The 15,746-nt window shown below is 45.8% G+C and overlaps 9 protein-coding genes across 9 annotated transcripts; 4 read left to right on the top strand and 5 right to left on the bottom strand.

Annotated features, from left to right (window-relative positions):
- Positions 1-187: 187 nt before the first annotated feature.
- Positions 188-1,912, top strand: KUCA_T00004945001 (uncharacterized protein; the record flags this gene model as incomplete). Its single annotated transcript, XM_022606080.1, has 1 exon — positions 188-1,912. One exon carries the CDS (start codon positions 188-190, stop codon positions 1,910-1,912), a length of 1,725 nt encoding a protein of 574 aa, XP_022460948.1.
- A 165-nt stretch (positions 1,913-2,077) lies between these two features.
- Positions 2,078-2,371, bottom strand: KUCA_T00004944001 (uncharacterized protein; the record flags this gene model as incomplete). Its single annotated transcript, XM_022606079.1, has 2 exons — positions 2,078-2,196; positions 2,308-2,371. 2 exons carry the CDS (start codon positions 2,369-2,371, stop codon positions 2,078-2,080), a joined length of 183 nt encoding a protein of 60 aa, XP_022460947.1.
- A 337-nt stretch (positions 2,372-2,708) lies between these two features.
- On the bottom strand, positions 2,709-3,491 carry KUCA_T00004943001 (uncharacterized protein; the record flags this gene model as incomplete). The annotated part of the gene is made up of 1 exon (XM_022606078.1): positions 2,709-3,491. One exon carries the CDS (start codon positions 3,489-3,491, stop codon positions 2,709-2,711), a length of 783 nt encoding a protein of 260 aa, XP_022460946.1.
- A 174-nt stretch (positions 3,492-3,665) lies between these two features.
- Positions 3,666-5,018, top strand: KUCA_T00004942001 (uncharacterized protein; the record flags this gene model as incomplete). Its single annotated transcript, XM_022606077.1, has 2 exons — positions 3,666-3,711; positions 3,787-5,018. 2 exons carry the CDS (start codon positions 3,666-3,668, stop codon positions 5,016-5,018), a joined length of 1,278 nt encoding a protein of 425 aa, XP_022460945.1.
- Positions 5,019-5,217: 199 nt separating this feature from the next.
- Positions 5,218-7,504, bottom strand: KUCA_T00004941001 (uncharacterized protein; the record flags this gene model as incomplete). The annotated part of the gene is made up of 2 exons (XM_022606076.1): positions 5,218-7,316; positions 7,453-7,504. The coding sequence occupies 2 exons, from the start codon at positions 7,502-7,504 to the stop codon at positions 5,218-5,220; spliced, it is 2,151 nt and encodes a 716-aa protein (XP_022460944.1).
- Positions 7,505-7,860: 356 nt separating this feature from the next.
- Positions 7,861-9,156, top strand: KUCA_T00004940001 (uncharacterized protein; the record flags this gene model as incomplete). Its single annotated transcript, XM_022606075.1, has 1 exon — positions 7,861-9,156. The coding sequence occupies one exon, from the start codon at positions 7,861-7,863 to the stop codon at positions 9,154-9,156; it is 1,296 nt and encodes a 431-aa protein (XP_022460943.1).
- Positions 9,157-9,487: 331 nt separating this feature from the next.
- Positions 9,488-10,639, bottom strand: KUCA_T00004939001 (uncharacterized protein; the record flags this gene model as incomplete). Its single annotated transcript, XM_022606073.1, has 1 exon — positions 9,488-10,639. One exon carries the CDS (start codon positions 10,637-10,639, stop codon positions 9,488-9,490), a length of 1,152 nt encoding a protein of 383 aa, XP_022460942.1.
- Positions 10,640-11,349: 710 nt separating this feature from the next.
- KUCA_T00004938001 (uncharacterized protein) lies at positions 11,350-12,729 on the top strand (the record flags this gene model as incomplete). Its single annotated transcript, XM_022606072.1, has 1 exon — positions 11,350-12,729. The coding sequence occupies one exon, from the start codon at positions 11,350-11,352 to the stop codon at positions 12,727-12,729; it is 1,380 nt and encodes a 459-aa protein (XP_022460941.1).
- Positions 12,730-12,913: 184 nt separating this feature from the next.
- KUCA_T00004937001 (uncharacterized protein) lies at positions 12,914-15,679 on the bottom strand (the record flags this gene model as incomplete). The annotated part of the gene is made up of 1 exon (XM_022606071.1): positions 12,914-15,679. The coding sequence occupies one exon, from the start codon at positions 15,677-15,679 to the stop codon at positions 12,914-12,916; it is 2,766 nt and encodes a 921-aa protein (XP_022460940.1).
- Between the last annotated feature and the right edge of the window lie 67 nt (positions 15,680-15,746).

The following is a 15,746-nucleotide window of genomic DNA, read 5'->3' as shown; positions in this document are numbered from 1 at the left end:
GCCCGTGTAAATTCCGCTGAAATCCATGATTTTTTTGCCAATCCAACCACTCTGCCAATCCTCAATTTCCGTCCGGGTAACGGGCCTCCTTGACACATGCGGAAGCACTGTGGGATCCGGGCTATGACTCGTTCAGACTGACGCTTCAGTTGGCCACACTCCTCTCTAGCCACATCCAAGTAACCAAATGCCGCACACAGTCTCACAGTCTATTGGAGATCCCATTCCCAACAACACCGAACACGCAGTCTCGGTGACCCTGCCCACTTGGGAAGCCACCGTTGGCTACGAAGAAGGCCAGGCATGGGTGGTCTCCAAGATGACTTCGGGATATCCGCGGTTTTTCATTCATTCAAAGATTCAGGCCCTTGCCAAGTTGTTGGAGGATACTTATGGAAAGGGCCAGGATGAAGAAAGAGTCATGATATTCCCTACCTACGATGTTGCTAAGCGGTGCAGAGAGTTCATCAAACGCCGCTCCCAATCGCCAAAGTGTCAGGTTCGCATTCTGCAATTAAGCACTCCTGGGCCCAAAGATGACGTAGAAGCCAGCTACCGAGTCGAGGCAAATATCAGTGCTGTTTTTTTCACTGCGTCCGAGTTTCCAGTCGCGAAGCAGTACTGGCAACACTCTGGAGAAGGTATTTCATCTAGACTGGGAGAATACTGTTTGCAGGAGTTGAAAGGACTGGAGGAAGCTAAGAGAAAAGAAGAGGAACTCGCCAGTAGCAGAAGGACTAGCAGGAATTCCAGACTTTCGACATCTTCTGTGGCAGAGCCTACGGACGAGTATTCCACCTTCATCGAAGAGAGATTTGGAAGAAACTTGGATCTCAGATTCAGTAAGGAAGCAAAGTTACTCCTAAGAAAGAGAATCGCAGGAAATGTTTCCGAAGTTGAGGATTCCCCAAGAGGAGCCATGCAATTTTCAGAAGACGACGTTTACCTCTATCCTAGCGGCATGGCTTCCATCTTCAATGCTCACCAGATCCTTCTCCATACCTCAGAGCTCAAAGATGAAAAATCGGTATGTTTTGGGTTCCCATATGTTGACACTCTCAACATCCTGAGAAAGTGGGGTGCCGGAGTCCACTTCTATGGTTTTGGGGATGACGAGTCTTTGGATGAGCTAGAACACAAGTTGGAGCAAGGCGAAAAGATTATGGCACTATTCTGTGAGTGCCCTTCCAATCCACTTTTGAAAACTCCAAATTTGCCTAGAATCAAGCAGTTGAGTGACAAGTACGGATTTGCGGTCGTTATTGACGAGACCGTAGGTAACTTCTTAAACATACACGTTCTGCCATACGCAGACATGGTTGTTTCGTCTTTGACTAAGGTTTTCAGTGGAGATTCCAACGTCATGGCTGGATCGCTGGTTCTGAATTCCGAGTCCAAATTCTACAGCGTGCTGAAGGCCTATATGAACGAGAACTTTGAGGACTTATTCTGGGACCAAGACGCGATATATCTTGAAAGAAACAGTCGTGACTTCGAAGTGAGGTCTTCCAAAATCAACGAGAACGCTCTCGAGGTGTTGAAGTTATTACAGTCTTCGCCTCTGATCTCGCAAGTATTCTACCCGTCCTTGAGCGTCTCGAAAAAGTACTATGACGCCATAAAGACCAAGACCGGTGGCTACGGTGGTTTGGTCTCTTTCGTGTTCAAGGAGCAGGTAGACGCGGTTTGCTTCTTCAACCAAGTTGCCCTTTCGAAGGGTCCTTCTTTGGGCACGAACTTCACTCTCGCTTGTCCATATGCCATTCTTGCACACTTCAACGAGCTGGAGGAGGTAGAGAAGTGGGGAGTGGACAGAAACCTGGTGAGAATGAGCATTGGCCTCGAGCCCACTCAGGACCTGTTGGAAATTCTACAGAAAGCACTAGACAGCGCTCTTGAGCAGCATCAATAAAGGATAGGACCGGGCGATGTTTCGATATACGTATATATGCACATAGTATGAACCATCATATGCAAGCATATGATTGGCCAAACACCAATCCATTAGCCATCATTTTTGTCCATTCGGTTTCAATTCGGTTTTGTAACATGTCGTAATGAGTAGCATCGAGCCTATCTATTTCTCAGCTGGCTTGACACCCTGGGCAAATCTTGGGTGTCTTGGGTCGTTGATGAATTCCTGGGAGTTCATGCTGAGGTCAGCAGCCTTGGCAATCAAGTAGGTGGTGACGACGGCTGGAAGAAATCGCTGAGTTAGTATACAGTATTCCCGTTATTGACTCGTGGTGAACTCGTGGTGAACTCGGCTTTGTCGCTTGACAATTGCCCCAATAAACCTATACATACCACCGGTGAAGAATGGCCAGTAAGCCTTGAAAACAGGAGTTGGGAATCTAGTGAAAGTAGCCATTGTGGTTCCTGATTGAATAAATTGGAGTTAGATCGGAAGAGACAATGATTCAAGAGGCCTTCCTTGTTGGCTTTCAACTTCGGAGGTGAATCCTTTGAAGACGCCTGATTGGGCAGCATATTGATAAATACACTACTTCATTATATTATTGTGATTTCAAGTGCGGCTCAAAAAATGAAGGAAACGGGGCAAGATACAGTTGATTATGAAGGGGAATGTCTTTTTTTTTATCGCGTATCTATTTGTTGAGATTTTTCCTTCTCATGTACTAACACAGCAGAGTGGGAACCAATTTCAAACCACTTTAGCCAGTCGCAAGTGAGAAGCGCACCAACTCTCACTCATCTTCGTCATCGTAAAACGCAGCAAACTTGCTGTTTCTTGAGCTGCTAGGGCCAGTATTGGTTCTCTCTGTGTCTTTCTTATCATCCCGATCGTTATCGTCATCATCATCGCTGTCATCGCTGTCATCGCTATCTTCTTCATCACTCTCCATCAAGAGATCGACATCGTTTTTGATATCCTCCATTATCTTCTCAGCATCCTCAATATACTTAGTGTCATCGAATTTGCCGGCCCTGTCGTTAACAAGCTTTTCCACATCCATATCCACCAGTTTTCGCAGCTTTTCTTTTTTCATCCTCACCCTCTCGCGCTCTTGTTCGGGTAATGATCGTATCAGCTCGTCCATCCTTTTCATCTTTGCAATAATCTTCAGTCTAATACCGTCAAGATTCTTATAATCACCTTCTCGGGAATTTTTCTTCTTCCCCATCTTGCCGCCTTGGAGTCTCAGGGTAGTTCCGAGCCCTCCCTTTCCACCACAAAGCGGTAGTCTCAAGTGCAGATTCACATAGCCTGCATCTTTAGTCAAGTCTGAAACTTTGGAGTATTTGGAGATGAGACTACCGTCTCTTGTGACTATGGCCGATCGATGCTGCAGGCTCAGAGGAAGACGTGAAGAGATGTCGTTCGCTAGTTTCGAAACAGGGTCACTTTCAGAATAGCTGAGTCGGATGTTACTCACACCGGCTATTGTTTCCACAAATATCTGCACCATTAAATATTTGGGAACACTTAGAAATGAACAGAGTACTTCGCTTTTAAGACTTTGTTCCATGGATTAAAACGCAGATAACATCGTGGTATCCAGGCGTGTACCGCACTCAATCAGCACTAAACGCACGGACTGTCCGTGCCTCACTGCTGCCGAAGCCGAAGCTCCAAACTCAGATTGAAAAATTCCGGTGGGATCAACTGATCACCACTCCCCAGCAAAAGCAAACACTAGAAAATGTCTCGTACTTTGACTGCTTTGACTTCGTTGCGCGCCTTTGGCCGTTTGTCTTGTAAGTGATCACTCGCTGGAAATTCCGTACTTTGCGCTTTGCGACGGCACACTAACTTTTCACCAGTGTCAACTACCAGGTTCTCGTACCGTACGGCCGCCACTTTCTCCCGTACCAAGCCTCACGTCAACATCGGTACTATTGGTCACGTCGATCACGGTAAGACCACTTTGACCGCCGCCATCACCAAGGTTCTCGCAAACAAGGGTGGTGCCGATTTCTTGGACTACGGTTCCATTGATAAGGCTCCAGAAGAAAGAGCCAGAGGTATTACCATCTCCACTGCCCACGTCGAATACGAAACCGAACAGCGCCATTACTCCCATGTCGACTGTCCTGGTCACGCCGATTATATCAAGAACATGATCACCGGTGCCGCCCAGATGGACGGTGCCATTATCGTTGTTGCTGCAACTGACGGTCAAATGCCTCAGACCAGAGAGCATTTGCTGTTGGCCAGACAGGTTGGTGTCCAAAACTTGGTTGTCTTTGTCAACAAGGTTGACACCATTGATGATCCTGAAATGCTTGAACTTGTTGAGATGGAAATGAGAGAACTTTTGTCTACCTATGGATTTGACGGTGATAACACCCCAGTCATCATGGGTTCCGCTCTTTGTGCTTTGGAGGACAAGCAACCCGAGATTGGTGTTCAGGCCATCGAGAAGTTGCTTGATGCCGTTGACTCGTACATTCCAACTCCTTCGCGTGATTTGGAGAAGCCATTTTTGATGCCTGTTGAGACCGTCTTCTCCATCTCTGGTAGAGGTACCGTCGCCGGTGGTTCTGTCGAGAGAGGTGTTTTGAAGAAGGGTGAGGAAATCGAGGTTGTTGGTTTGAACTCGCAGCCATTCAAGGCTACCGTTACCGGAATTGAGATGTTCAAGAAGGAATTGGACCAGGCCCAAGGTGGTGACAACTGTGGAATCTTGCTGAGAGGTATCAAACGTGAAGAGCTCAAGCGTGGTATGGTCATCTGCAAGCCAGGTACTGTCAAGGCCCACACCAAGTTCTTGGCCTCTTTGTACGTTTTGACCAAGGAAGAGGGTGGCCGTCACTCTCCATTTGGAGCCAACTACAGACCCCAATTGTTCATCAGAACCTCTGATGTTTCTGTCCAATTGACCTTCCCAGAAGGTGATGATGTTGACCACTCCAGACAGGTTTTGCCAGGTGACAACGTCGAGATGGTGTGCACTTTGGTTCACCCAACTCCTCTTGAGCCAGGTCAGCGTTTCAACATCAGAGAAGGTGGAAAGACTGTTGGTACTGGTTTAGTTACCCAAATCATGGAGTAAACGTGGTGATTAGAACGAGCTAACTCGTTTTGGTTGTCCGTTGTGCTTTTGTTAATTGTACATAGAAAACCACTAGTGATATTCAAATTAAAACCAGATAGTGATATTTCAAGTCTCATACAAACGGTCTAGTAGAAAACCAGCATTCCTTCTTCAACTCTATACATTTTCTTTTAATGATATCGTTCTTTCAAGTACTTCAGAAAAGACTTAACAGGTCTTCTTCTGGCTTCTTTGAATTTGCTGCGCCATTTTGACTTGCTCCTGCTTCAAACCCACCCATCAGATCAAAGAGACTGCTTGCACCGTTCGACTGTTCGGATGATGGCGGTGGCGGCGAAACAGATGACGGCTGCTGCGGTTGTGTCGACAAGCCTGCGAAAAGATCATTGAGTTCGGCGAGAATGTTGTTATTGCTAGCTCCGTTGTCGGCATTGGCTGAGTTCGAATCACCTTCGTCATCGTCGAAGTCCAGTAGATTCTCTGCCTTGACAGTGTTGTTCACAATCTCGGATTTGGCCAATTGTTGCAACTCCTCCAGTTTCTTGGTCTGAACCTTCCCACCGGTGTGAGCATCTCCAGCAGCAAACATGTAGCCTGGTTGGTGGTACACGGAGCCCAGGGTAGAAATTTCTGTGATAAGTTCGTTCAAAAGTGCCGGTGGGAACTTTTCAATAGTTGAGGTCAAAGGTGGCAGCTTCTTCAACATCACAGCTTTTTGCGCGGAATCGCCATCCAAACTGAGTAATCTCCAGTACAAAAACGCTTTATCTCTGACGTCGGCATTTTCGACTTCCTTTGTGGCTGTATTCAAAGTGTCCTGAAGTAGCTTTTGCGTGTTAGGGCTTGGTCTTGTAAGATTAACCTTCACGATGGTAGTCAACAGAGCCAGTTGAACAGTGGACTCAAATTCCAAAAATTGGGATACCATTCCATCCAAAATCTTCTCCAAATGCGGAATATGCTTTGCATACTCTCCTATTATCCAGACATATGACGACAAAGCCTCGTCGTCCTCTAGTTGGTCTAGGTTGATATCTGCGATGATCGAGATTATTGTGGAGATATGCTGTGTAGGGTAGCGTCTCAAGACGTTCTGGATCACTATTGTAGCTTCGTTAATCACATATTCGGATCTCGAGTTGATCAGGTCGTACAAAACATCGATCGCCTTCTTCGAGATTTTTTCCAGCTTGATGGCGACCTGACCAATTGCACGTACTGCTCTCTTGACAAACTCCGTATCAAACTCCATTGCATACTCGCGAAGCTCTGCTAACAGGACCGTGCTGTTCGAATCATTCACCAGTCTCACCAAGATCTCTATTTTTTCCAGCTTAAGGTAGAGAGGATCGTTGTATTTGCAGAAGAACACCCTCATTTCTCTGGAAAGAATCGAAGGATACTTTTCCAGGATAATCCTAATGTTTCTGAGACCGACATACTGAACTTCTGGAGGAGTCGAAATGAGTGAAACCAATGGTGCACTCAGTTTTCTCACCAAAGAGTCCTGTGATTCCTGAGGAATTGCGTTTATGTGCATTAATATAGCCTTTACGGCCGCAAGGACGACCGCAGGGTTCTCATGCTGCAACAACGGGCTCACACGGTCAATGATACTGGATGCCTCGGCCTCGGAAGTTGACTTGTACTCTGCCAGAGCAGTAAGCAAAGTAATTCTGCCCCATTCTGTACACTCATTCAGTGTCAACAACAGTTTCTTTAGGATTTTGGCATCAAAAACCAAAACCTTGGTATCTCTGTTTGCAGCTTCAATCTCCAATAGTGCAGAAACAGCATTGGCCACCACCATCGGATTAGAATCCTCAATCATAGACTTCAAAGCATCCAAAAATCCCTGCTCCACGCACATCTCGGGACTGAGATCAAAAAGCTTGGCTACACAGATTGCAGCTGTCTTTCTCACATAAGGATTATCGTCTTTCAAAGTTCTGTGCAATGGGATCTCCATGTAATCCACAATCTTGTCAACCCTTATGCATCCCATTGTTCTGATTGCCAATGCACGGACCAGAGGATTAGGATCTTCAGTATCCTGGACAAAAGTGTTCACAGCAAGAATACATAATTCCGGGTTGGTCTTAGCGTAGTTCATCAAATACAGGTACACCAACTTCTTCTGTTCCAGATCGTGGGTGGCCACGTTCTTCAAAACATCAGGGAAGAGAGCAGACACGTCCTTTCCGACCGTCATGGCACCAATGACTCTTTCTATGGCATCCTTTCTGTCTCCGGCATATTGTGACACCAGCCCGCTTCTGAGTTCATAGGTCTCACCTGAGTAAGTTAGCATGGAAGATACATAAAGAGAGTGAAAAACAAAGGCAGAAAGACATTCAAAAGTGTAAGGCAGTGCATAACTCACAATAGCTGCGACAACACTAAACATCTCTCATCACCAACAAAAACTTACCCTTATGCGGAAGCTTGAAAAACTTCCTGAGCCTGGATTCAAGATACGACATGGTCAACTCCAAGAGCGCGTTGCTGGAACAAGACTATCAATTACAAGCTCGATTGCGTTTTCGATTCGACTTGACTCGACTCTCCCAAAACTCAATTGGATAGTCAGACACGCAAATAAACAACAAAAGAACGGGGGTTTCGTAGCTTCAAGGCGTTTCGATAGGTAACCGACAAGTTCCAGATTGCTTGACCAGCCAGCTGATCCCTGTGAGTTGTTCAAACTGAGTGCCCAAAAGGGCAGATATGAGTCTCGCACGACTCAGACCTATCGTCCTTTTTTGGTCTGCCTTAGAGATTTATCTAAGCAAGAAGGATAGTGAAATATCTCCTTCTTGTCTGGGCAAAATTTCCAGAAATGCCTCTGGATCTCCAGCTCCACCGAATGGTGAGGCTACTGCAGGTTCTTGGCAATCCGCATCTTTCCAGTTGGAAGGCCGTGCATGTTGCTGGGACTAATGGAAAGGGCTCCGTATGTGCATATCTATCCCAGATTCTCACTCTTTCAAAGGTAAAAAATGGAAGGTTTACGTCACCCCATATGCTCTATGTGAACGATTCGATATGTGTGAATAATAAACCTGTTTCTTTGGCGTTTTTTGAGACTGTTCAGAAACGAGTGATTGGTGCTAATGACAAGATGCAAGTGGGAGCCACGGAGTTTGAAATTCTTACGTGCACCGCGTTTGAGATCTTCAAACTGGCAAAAGTGGAGGTTGCTGTTATTGAGGTGGGTCTTGGTGGGCGTCTGGATGCTACCAATGTTATTCCTGCCCATAAAGAGGGCGAATCGTTTGGAGTGGTGGCTACAGGTATTACCAAAATTGGACTAGATCATGAGGGAATTCTTGGATCCACATTGGCTGCAATCGCAGGCGAAAAAGCCGGTATTATCAAGCCAGGGGTACCATGTGTTGTGGATGGTTCTAACGCGAATGAAGCCTTGGAAGTATTCAAAAGAGTGGCTGATGAGCAAGGAGTTATGCTTACTGTCTCGAATCCAAAAGAGACTACGTCCTTTGGGGAGGTGAAACGGTTCAAAATCGGTCTACTGGGAAAATATCAGCACGCAAATTTGTCGGTGACGCTTAAGCTTGCTCAATTGCTGGTAGATCCGCGAATCACGCAAGAGACAGTAGCGGAAGGAATATCCAGTGTCAAATGGCCTGGAAGACTACAAACTTTGAGGCTGCCATTACTACCGGATTCAGTTGAAATTTTGCTAGACGGGGCCCATAATGGTTCTGCTGCAGACGAGCTAGCAGCTTTCGTGGATACTAATCTGCGACCAGAAGGCGATATCGTGTATGTTTTTGCTGCTACTAAGGGCAAAGTTCTGGACCCAATAATGAAACCACTGTTCTCGAACAGAGACACAGTGATTCTCACTGAATTCAGTCCCGTGGATGGCATGCCTTGGGTTTCTGCATACGAAACTGCTGATCTGAAGATACAAGTGCAGAAGTATACAGACAAGGTCTACGAGAGTAGTAATCCGATTGAGGCTATCAAGCTTGCTGGTCAATTGAAAGAGTCCAACGGAAGCGTAGTTGTTTGTGGAAGCCTTTATTTGGCTGCAGATATATTGAGACTTGAGAGGAAGTTATTGGATGTGGTTCCAGATGAGTACACACCAAACGCAGGCACGGAATAGAATATAAAGAATGAATAATATGATGAGCCGCACCAGGATGTGTATATGTGGTGCAAAAAACTGGAAGGAGGATGTAGAATGACATAAACTCGGAAAACGAACCAAACACCGGCTGTAGAGAAAGGAATTGGAGATGTCTATGGAACCAAAGGAAGCAGTAGAAGGGATAATGCAGGTGATGAGGGCAATGATGGCAGTAATAACAGTAATAACAGTAATAACAGTGATAATGGTGATGTTCGTGAAGGTAGTATCGAGGATGAAGATGATGGCATAATGTTCCATTTATGGCTTTTTTTGTTAGTCTCACTGAATGACCTGTTTGATAGCCTCATTTTATAGCTTTTCCCTTCTGGGCCCTCCGAACGTTCTTAGCCCACCGTTTAACCTCGCTCTTGAACTCAGGAGTCTCGCAGCCTTGCAAGAACGGGTGTAGCATCAATTTGTGGGGATCACCTCTTTCTTTCTCACGCTTGAGACACATATCGACAAAATCACAAAGATCTGCAGAAAACCCATCTTCTGGTTTCAGACTAGGGGGATGTTCGTTCACGATTCTCTGGAGAAGATCCAGAATGGAGTCAGGAGCTCTGTTAGAGTTGTCTCCAAAGGGAAACTTGCCTGTTGCCAATTCAACCAACATGAGTCCCAAGGACCACACATCACCTTTCACAGAGTACACACCACCCTGGATACGTTCTGGAGACATGTACGTAGAAGTTCCCACAAAAGTATCTGCTATGGAGTTTATCAGCTCTCGAGAGACTCCAAAGTCGCACAGCTTCATTCCACCCTTGGAGTCTAGTAGGACGTTAGACGGTTTCACGTCTCTGTGAATTATCCTATGGTGATCATAAAGATAGTTGAGACCAGAAAGAACACACCAGGCCACCTGTTTCAGAATCACTTCAGGGAAAGGTCCCGTCATTCGTAGATTTTTATCAAGGGAAGAACAATCCACATACTCCATACATATCACCACATCTCCCTGATCGATAAAGGCACCAAAAAAGTCAATTATAAACGGCGAGTCGCACTCATGCATTATTCGGAGTTCTCGTATAATCTGTGAGTGAATTAGCTCCTTTGTCTCGATATGTATCACCTTCCTTGCCATGATCTTTTTCGAGGGGATGTGCAGCACTTTGGAAACAGTTCCAGAGTTGCCTGCACCCAGCTTCTTCAAAGTGACAAGATCCTCCACACGCATCGTAATCTGATATTCCAATCCCAGCTCAAGATTCTGCAGATGTGATATCAACTCATCCGCGGACGCTTTTCTATCGGGGTCTCTAAGATCAATGCCCGCTGGGGCAGCAGATGAGCTGGGCGCGTCGAGAGTCAGTTTTTTTAGGTTTCGCCTATTCAGGGTCTTTGGCATAAATATAGCGGAAGATCTGTCGACTGAACTTCCAATGGACGCACCGGCAACTGCCTGTAGACCAGTCGCAGCCGGAGGCATCTGCAGTGTTTGTGGTTTCATTATGGCAGATATGTCGGATAGGCTTATCTGTTATTCGGTTGTCGCCTATGTATTTTCTCGGTCACAGTACCTGATCTTGGCGTGTCTTCCCTTGTTCTTCTGCCGCAAATAGCGCACTTCCGTCTGGAGAGGTATAAATAGGACACTCTGGTTTCAGAACAGATAGCAAACAGATCCCGAAGCTGCGTTGCGAAGATGGAGATATCCAGCAATATTTCAGTAAGCAATGGCCAACAAATATCGTTTGATATTTCAATTGGTTCTTTTTCCACCAAAAGAGTGGTTTAGGTTGTAGATCAAGAGCGGCCCCCTCCCCCAGAAGGCTTATAGAGAGGCCTCTGGATCTCTCGAATCGGGTGTGCTGTGTGACTGCGCCAAATTGGCAGATTGGAGAACTCACCGACAACGGAACTATGTGGATTTTTTCCGACGCGCCCACTGGTGAGGAATGATACACAGAATATGCTGGTACAGAGAAGAAGCACTTGCCTTGAATGTGAATTTATTCGCCGATGGAAAGGACTCATCCGCATTTGCCAAGGTATAGGCTGTTTCAGTTCTCTTAGGCCTAAAGAGGAGTATGTGTGGATAACTCAAATGTCCGCCGCACAATCGGACTGTCATGCAAGGTGTGGCTCACTTATGCGGGATTAAGCATTCTCGAAGGTCGTTTAGTCTCATGGAACCCTCAAAATAGCTAGAAATCAAAGATGGAAAAGTTGGCTGAATGGGGAGCAAGTGCTCTGGACCACGCAGGTGTTAACACTGCGTGGAATGCCCCTCGTGACATCCACACGCTGTTTCTGCTGCGCATGATCAGGCTGTATGGGTACAGTGGCGTCTCGCTGATTCTGGCCTACTACCTCACACAAGTAGGCATTGATACGGCTATCGTGGGTTTCTACATGACATGCTTTTTACTGGGTGATATGGTGGTCAGTTTTCTCCTCAGTGCAAAAGCAGACTCGTTTGGAAGAGCACATACCCATATGATTGGATCGGGGGTCATGGCTATCACAGGCTTAATTTTTGCCTTCTCCTCAAACCCCACCGTCTTGCTAGTGACAGGAATAGTAGGCTTTATAACGCCCGGCGGGGGTGAAGTTGGCCCATTCAGAAACGTGGAGTTCGCCTCGATAGCCAATCTTTCCACTTTGGACGAACGCTCGGACTACTACACCTGGTATTCTCTCCTCGGCATAATGGCTTTTGCAATTGGATCTATAATTAACGGCTGGACGATGACCATTCTTATTAAGCACTTTGGCTGGACAAAACAGGAAGCCTGCAAATCCGTGTTTCTAGTACAATGTTTGACCTCTTTACTGTGTATGTGGACTGCTACCAAGTTGAGCTCTCGCATAGAGGTAGCATTTTCACGTCCTAGGAGCCACGCATTGGATTCTTCGGGGTCGCTCATTTCTGATGACGAAGACGAAAATTCCGAATCACTTAGAATTTCTGATCCGAAGGAACCTCCAGCCTCTTCCATGCTGTTTGGATCCAAGAACTTTTGGACTGTCATCCGAATCTCGTTCTTCTATACCGTGGACGCTTTTTCCAAATCTATGGTCACTGATGGTTGGGTCTCATTTTACCTTATTCAAAAGTTTTCAGCTGACCCAGCCCAACTGGGAGTGATCTTTTTCATGGCAAATGCCCTCTCTGCAGTTCTTTCCGTCGTGGGAACTGCTCTGTGTAAGAAATACGGCCCTTTGGTATCACTCATCATCACGCATGTTCCCTCGACGATTCTTGTTATGTTCGTACCCATGCCCGAGACTTTGCTTCTTACGGTAATTATTCTTCTTCTGAGAGGCGCTTTCAAAGCCATGGATATGGGATCAAAAAACGTGTTTGTAAGTGCTGTGGTTCCACCTGAAGAGCGGTCTGGAGCCATTGCGTGGAGCAATATGGCAAGAACCGTGGGACAAGGTCTTGCTCCACCAATAACCGGGTTTTTGACTGGAATTGGTTATCAATGGACTACGTTTGTAGCCAGTGGTCTACTGCGGTTTTTTGTGTATGAACTTGGGATGGTTCTGAGTTTCTGGGCGATTCGCCATGAGTTAGAGGAAAAGAAGCGATAAACTTTCCAGGGTGATTTCTCTATGAGGAATATGCTCATATACGTATTAAGTATACATACTAGACACTTTTCTAGAAGAAATCTGGACACCACCCGGATAGCATATATACACCCTCTGTAGTTTCCTTCTATATGACTGTCAAATGCATTTTGAATGCCCTCTTCAACTGTAACATCGTCGACACTCAATTGAACAATGGACTGAAAATAAGAACAGAAGTTTTGTAATTTTCAGCCACGGCTCTGTGTATGCTTTTTCTATACTCTGTACCAGCCAACAAAGCACATGTGGAAATGAGTTCTTCGGCGATCCTGGAAAGCTCAGTATTATCGATCAAGCCGTCTAGTTCGTTTTCATCTGCAGGATTGCCAAGAGCAAATATGGCAACCTGAGTTGCGTCTGCGTAAGTGATCAGAGACTTTTGTTCGAGCAATTCCGAAGAAATCGCTGGAGTAATTGTATCAGAAGACTGGGTAACAGCTTCATTTTCAACTTCCGGCTCTTTAATCTCATCTTCCTTTTCATCTGTCTCCTCTGTTATCTCTTCTACCTCATCAACCTGCTCCGTTGGTGCTTTCTCGGATGGTATTTTGTTCGAATCCTTCGAACTCCCGTCATCACTGTTCGATGTAACCACATTGTCCTCCTCAGTAGTCGCCTCATCAGAGTGCTCTGATTGTGAAATGTCCTTTGTGGTCACCTTTTCTTTCTCTTCTTCCTTCTCAAGAGTATCATCCTCAGTAAGCGGAATGGATTCTTCAACCTTCGTGGCATCTTCAATTTCTTTTTCATGAGTCTTTCTCTCCTCTAGCGTACTTAATATCCTCTCAAGCATGGTTTTCATCAGCCCGTTCTTCACAGTAACAAACTCAGGCACTTTGTACACATCGGTATAGTCTTCATTCGAATCATCAGAGTTGAATTTCAGTCCCAACCGGTACATCATTGTGGAGAAGTCAATGGAAGGCGCATTTGGAACCAGAGTCTCTGTCCCTGACAGGAGATCCCACAGCTGGCTTTCAGGAACGGGGTCTGCAGATTGGAATCTAGAGACCAAGAGATTCTCGAGATCCGTAAGCGTTGAAGAAGCGATTTTCAGCGATAAAGGCTCAAACAGTCTAAGAAGTACCGGTGAGTATTTTGATGCTGGACGAGATGCATTACGTTGAGATTCAAGTGAAAGTCCTGATAGAGCAGTCTCTGGCGTGGTCTCTTTGAACAACAAACGAAGATCATCACGTTTCGATAAATCAATCAGTATTCTGATGAGATAAAACAGACGTTCAGAGAAGTGCCCTGCTTCATCAGAACCAAAGTCAAGGGCGTTAAGAGCGGAGATTATTTTTTCTTCGGACTCATCCAGTGTGTCCAGAGAGATCTTCACATATGATTTGTACAGAGTCTCAACTCTGCTTCCCACAGCTTTCCAGAACTGTGGATCTTCGTGATCGTCAATACTGAGGGCTTGTTTGTTCAAATTCTTCGAGAGATGGAGGATTGATCTCACGGATTCAGAGTCCTTGGTAATGGTTGAATGAAAGGCATCAATCTGCGAAAGTACCTCTCTCGACGAACCAACCTGATATACGGAAAGTCTGTTGATCTTTTCAAGATAAACAGAGATGTCCTCAAGTGTATTCACCTCAAAAAGAACATCCCTTTGAGCCTTGGGGATTTGTTCAGGGTGCAAAAAGGTGTCAATGACCATTGACGAAATCTGATCAAACCGAGTTAGTTGTGCCAGTAATGCTGTCTCAAATACATTGTTCCACTCTCCTATCGCACTATCAATGAGCGGCGAACCATCAGCACATTTCAGATCCGAGAGAGATGTAAACTTTTTGAATGCCGTCAAGATCCTTGAGAGAACAGCGGCCAGTTCGCTTAAATCAGATGTCGATCCAAATATCTCCTTTACAGACTCCAGGAAATATTGGCCCAACGTGAGTTTCCATTCTTCTTTTGACGCCTCAAGCACCGACTCGCCGACTGAAGCCCTTATTGACGTCGCAGTGTGCGGAAACTGAACGTTGAAGGTCTCCGTGTTCACATCGAGCCAAGCAAGAAACGGTCTAAGGGCCGAGTTCTGGAGCCAAGTTTTGTATGTGGAAGATGAGTGGACTGTTCTAACCAAAGCCGTGGGCAATTTAGTCTGAAACAGAGACAAATAGCTGATCGTGTTGAAAACATAGCTTAGACAAGACTGAAAGTCAAGTGTCAAGTTGAATCCCCGTAGATAGCTCAATCTCAACCGTAAAAAGTACGACAACGCCTCACGTGGTGTACACGAGTTCAAAACCACATAGGAAATCAGCATGTCAAGCGCAAAATCATACTCATTATCGATTGCCAGTGCAGATAGCTGGTCATCCACCTGCTTCAGGAACCTTTCCCTCATACCGTCAAACTTGAGCCTTGCACCACTGTCACCACGCAGCTCGTCTCCAAAGAACAGTTGTGTGAGATAAAAACTTTTAGTTAATTCAACAAACATTCCAGAAACTTCGTCAGCAGCATTGCCGTTGCTCTGCGGCTCAAAGCTGAGAGCTGAAACCGAATGCTCCACTTCGACCAATCGCGTGTTCAAAGTGCCCAGAATGTTACGCAACACCGTAGGCTTAGTCCTGGCCCTGGCAGCTGTGACTTGAGTTTGTCTTGTCTGCGCATTGAATTTCAACAGCGTGTCCAGTTCGTTGTAATGGGACTTCTGGAATGCCAATCGCATTAAATTGTCGTTTTCAACCTTGCTGAGTCGGTTCACATCAATTATATCATCAGCTACCTGTAGCAAATCACGATACTTGTTGCCAACTAGCTGTCTCAGTTCGTCACGCCTTGTCTGGATATCATTCTGGAGTTTGTACTTAACCTGCTTCAATTGGTTCACTGAATACTCCTGAAACAGTTCACCAGATGTTTTCGTGGAGACTACCGATAGGTCTATGTCCATTGCGAAACTGTAGCTCTCCTTTTGTTTGAAGGCAGAAGGTGGACGAGAATGTAGCCGACAGAACCAA

This window comes from Kuraishia capsulata, genomic scaffold, assembly GCF_000576695.1.
Source record: "Kuraishia capsulata CBS 1993 genomic scaffold, Kuraishia_capsulata_scaffold_6, whole genome shotgun sequence".
Classification (NCBI taxonomy): Eukaryota; Fungi; Ascomycota; class Pichiomycetes; order Pichiales; family Pichiaceae; genus Kuraishia; species Kuraishia capsulata.
The sequence above is the reverse complement of the archived record's forward strand: the minus strand, read 5'-3'. Positions and strand labels throughout refer to the sequence as shown.